The sequence below is a fragment of the Dipodomys merriami genome, unplaced genomic scaffold (assembly GCF_024711535.1).
Source record: "Dipodomys merriami isolate MVZ:Mamm:240054 unplaced genomic scaffold, mDipMer1.0.p SCAF_8, whole genome shotgun sequence".
NCBI classification, from domain to species: domain Eukaryota; kingdom Metazoa; phylum Chordata; class Mammalia; order Rodentia; family Heteromyidae; genus Dipodomys; species Dipodomys merriami.
In genome coordinates, this window is record NW_027206401.1 from 31,622,583 (window position 1) to 31,627,139 (window position 4,557).

Below are 4,557 nucleotides of genomic sequence, written 5' to 3' on the forward strand. Positions count from 1 at the left end.
ATGAGCTAGAGCTGCAGATGCAATGTTTCTGTTCTTTTAAAGCCGGAAATAAGTGCATGGGACACCTCCACATTATGAGGGTCAATCTACTTAAATTCCACTCATTTAAATGTTAATCTCATCCAAATTACCTTCAGGAAGCATTTAGAATATTTGACCAAGTATCTGGATACCCTAGGCCGGGATCAAGTTGACCAGAAAGTTAATCATCACACTTCCTAATATAAACTGCCCCTCGCCCCAGTTCATGACAAGTCACTGCAGTCACCATTTTTGCTCAAGAGAAAGTCCTTGGACTTGTGAGGCATGCTCCCCTCTGAAGACTTTGGACTTGCTGCTCCCTCTGCCTGGAAAGTTCTCCCAGGCCCTAATATGTCCTATACCCTCTTTGCTGAGCTTACTTCTAAATTTGAGCTCTGCAGAGAGACTTCTCCAGTACGCCTACCAATAGGGCACCCTCTGTTCTTTGCCACCTCCCATCCTCCTTAGCTTTCCTTCTTGATATTTTTCTAACACAATATTACATATATACACATTTTGTATATGTATATATATAGATATATGTACATATATAAGTGAGTATTATATATATATATATATATATATATATATATATATTTGCTTGTGGGCCTGCCATTCTACTAGAATGTAAAAACCATGAGGACAGAGACTTTCCTGTTTACTTTATTTCCATATGTCCAGCTCTAGGGTTGTGTCTAACATACAGTTAACACTCAATTAATGTGAAATCTACACATGGAGCTGCTTATATATATTTTCTGAAGGCCCAAGAATATGTACTACAAGCATATTTCTTCATAGGGGCTCAGATCATGTGTGTGTGGGAGGATCAAGGCTGGCTCTTGTTGGTAGAATAGAAGTGCTTTGCTCTTGAAGATCATAATGCCTATATGTAGCAGACAAATATCTCAAGAAGGGATGCTGGATACATAGCATTAACCTCATGGAAGTATGAGGCATATATCTTGAGGTCTTGTCTTAGAGGAATTTGTTCATTTTATACGTCTGCTCATTTTACTCTAAGGACTGATGAGTAACAATATATTATGTCCATGTAAGTAGTCAACATTTAAGCATCTTACCATACATGAAAGACTACAACCAAAAGTTGTGGGCTTCTAGGTTCATGGTGCACGTTTGATAATATGAAGAAATAGTTTCATCCTCTGAAACTTGCCTTCCAAACCCAGTAACCAAAGGAGTGAATTAACTGTGTCAATAACGTCTACCCTTTAGTAAAGTTCTGTGAATACCTTTATGTGAATAGATCATTTCTTTCCTATCTCTGACCATGATCCAGATTTAATATTTCAGGAAAAATTTATGAATAATATGTAAATGTATATTTTTTAAGAGATTTCCTAAGCGGAAGATGATATGTAATCAACTTTCAAAGTAAAATGTACTCACAACTCAGCTCTTACATAGTAATTCTATCATCAATCACATACCAAAAACTTTATTTTTTATAATGTATTTATTTGTGTACAAAATATGTTTCAACTTGATGCATTACAGCAAAATATTCTATCACAAACAACAAAAAATACACCTTTTACTCCTTTACCCTGCCCTTGACAATGGCAACACTGTTTTGGCAGTTCAGCAGCTAAAAATAAAGTGCTATTATTAAGCAGTATTGGAATGTCTTCACAAATGTGATGTAAGATTTGAATATACAACCACATCTTTTTTTGTTAGTTTTTCACAGAACAGGAAGCTCCACATCCTGAACATCCCCAGAAGATACAAATATTTGTATATATATGTACACATGTATACACTGTATATGTAAAATGCCAACAGGCCTCTTGGTCCTTGTGCGTTTGTTGCGTTTATATTTAGTCCTTCTTCTTCCAACCCCCCCCCCCCCCGCCCCCCGCCCCGGTTCAGATTCACACCACTGGGACCTGAGTTCATCAGCAGGCACCGAGAAGCTCACCAAAGGCTGGCTTGTTGGAGATGTGGTGTTGGTGAGAGGACACAGAAGGAGCCCTTCAGACCTCACTGGGGGACCTGGAGCGGAAGGGCACTTTGGACTGGAAACAGCCACAGAACAGGAGCCACAAGGCGCGCTGGATCTCCTGATTGCGGAAGGCATAGATGATGGGGTTGATCATGGAGTTGTAGGTAGCAGGCAGCAGAGTGGCATAGGTGTAGATGGCTGGGTCCTCCTGGCTACCTACCACGCAGTAGATGGCAAAGGGCAGCCAGCTGACCCCGAAAGTGCCCAGCACCACTGCCAGAGTTCCCACGCCTTTTCTAGTGGCGGCGAGGTGGGGCGGCGCCAGGCAGTGCTGCTGCAGCGCGATCTGGTGCGCGTGGCGCCACACCACCTGGCAGATGCGGACGTACAGGTGCAGCATGACGCCGAAGACCACGAAGAAGGCCGCGGAGAGCAGCGCCACGTGGCTGCGCGTGAGCGGGCGCACCACGCTGCAGGAGGCGGGCGCGCCCAGGCAGTTCCAGCCGAGCACCGGCAGCAACCCCAGGCCCAGGGACACCGTCCAGGTGGCGGCCAGCAGGAGGTGCACGCCCAACAGGGTCCGGCGCGAGTAATAGGTGAGCGCGTTGTAGAGGGACAGGTAACGGTCCACCGTGATGGCTAGCAGGCTGCTGACCGAGGCGGCGAAGGAGGCCACGAGGAAGCCCACCGTGAGCAGACTCACAGTCTCGGAGGGCACCACGTACTGGAACACGAAGTGAAGGATGAGGCCGCAGCCCGCCAGGAGGTCGGCGGTGGCCAGACTCCCCACGAGCACAAACATCGGCGTGCGCAGCGCCGGGGTGGACGCGATGAGCGCCACCACCAGAGCGTTCTCACCGGCGATCACCGTCCCGGACACGCACAGCAGCACGTCCCACGGATTCACCGCGGACAGCAGCAGTCCTGGCGGCCCGGCGGGCAGCTGGGACGACAGCTCCAGAGACCCATTAGCCGCGCCGCCGCCCCCCAGCGCCGCCGCCGCGCGGGGGCCCCATTCGCCGGGGTCCGGCGCCCCCGCTGCTGTGGCCGCCGCTGCCGCTCCCTCGGCCGCCGCTGCCACCACCTGAGATTCGTTGAGCGACGCGGCGCTCGCGTTCATCCCGGCCAGGTGCTGCACCCTGCAGAGACAGACAGACAGACAGAGGCCGGGTCAGGTGTGGGGCTCGGGGAACCACCGGGGACCCGGCTCGAATGATCCCACTTCAAGCGTGCATCCCAGATCCCCGGGGACCCCAGAGCAGAGTGGGGAAGCAGGAGTATTAACCAGCGAACCCGAAATAAATCGACACCTGTTGAGCTAAGGAGTGCCCGCACGGACTTCTGGAGGTCTGCACAAACACACGCACAGATAAACGCACTCATAGGCACACAGACGAGCCCCAGAGGTACACTTGCCCTTGCACACGCACCCAAATACATCAAAGTAGGAAGGCAGCATTCAGAGGAAAATCCGCACGCGCCAGCCCAGCCCCTGCGGGAGCCGGGCGGCGGGGTCGCTGTCCGCGGTGCTGAAAGCGAACTTTGTGATCGCGGTTGTCTGGAGTAGTCTGGAGCCTATGGCACCCCCTCGGAAATGGGGTACAGGGGGGAAGGATGGACTGGCTGGGGTGACAGGGTGGCTCCGATTTGCTCCAGTTCTCTGATCGCGGGAGAGTCCCAAATACCCAGCGGTTCTTTACCCTTCCCTTTCCCACACTCATCCAAGTTATCCCGGGGAGCGGGGCCACTCACCTGGGGAGTCAGGGCTTCGGGGAGACGCTGGGCATGCGCTCCGCGGAGGGGCGCGGGGCTGCGCTCCCACCGAGCAGCTGCCTTGCAGGAGGCGGCCGGGGCCGGCGAGGAGGCCAGCGCGGGACGCCTGTCGCTGTGCCCGCGCCGCCGCGGCAAGTGACACGAGTGAGTGGCAGGAAAGGCGGCTCCGAGCTCGGCGCCCGCGGGAGATTGACAGGTGACGTCAGGCTCCGGGGTGCGAGCCGCTGACTGCACACCCGCCCAGCCTGCTCGCTCGCGCGTCCCCCAACCCTCGCCTAGACTTCTCAGGTGGCTCGAGCACTCCCAAGGAGAAGCCAGCGCGGGCATCTCCAGTCCGGAGCCTCCAGGAATGGGGTGGAGGGCAGAATGAAGGAGGAGAAAGGCTGAAGAAGACCTTCCCCCGCCCCGAGGGTGAGAGAGGAAGCGCTTAGGACACTCACCAAAAGCGGCCAGGTGCAAAAGGCAGCTTCAGAGAAGGGGAGGCTGCGGTGGGGGCATCTGACTGGACAGTAGCTACCTCGTGGAAGAAAAGAGTTCCCCGTGAGGGACAAAAATGAGTTGGAGGAAGACATTGACTTTTTAAAAGACTATTTATAAGCTGGGCTCTGGTGGCTCATACTTAAAATCCTAGCCACTCCGGGCTGAGATCTGGGGATTGCGTTGGAAGCCAGCCCAGGGAAGAAAAGTAAACGAGACTCTTATTTCCAATTAACCACCCAAAAGCCAGACGTGAAGGTGTGATTCAAATGGTAGAGCGCCAACCTTAAGCAAATACAGCTCAAGGGGCAGCGCTTAGG

The 4,557-nt window shown here is 52.4% G+C and overlaps 1 protein-coding gene across 1 annotated transcript; it reads right to left on the reverse strand.

Annotated features, from left to right (window-relative positions):
* Positions 1-1,914: 1,914 nt before the first annotated feature.
* Gpr6 (G protein-coupled receptor 6) lies at positions 1,915-3,107 on the reverse strand. The gene has a single exon (XM_070010176.1). It carries the CDS (start codon positions 3,105-3,107, stop codon positions 2,019-2,021), a length of 1,089 nt encoding a protein of 362 aa, XP_069866277.1. The 3' UTR covers positions 1,915-2,018.
* Positions 3,108-4,557: the final 1,450 nt, after the last annotated feature.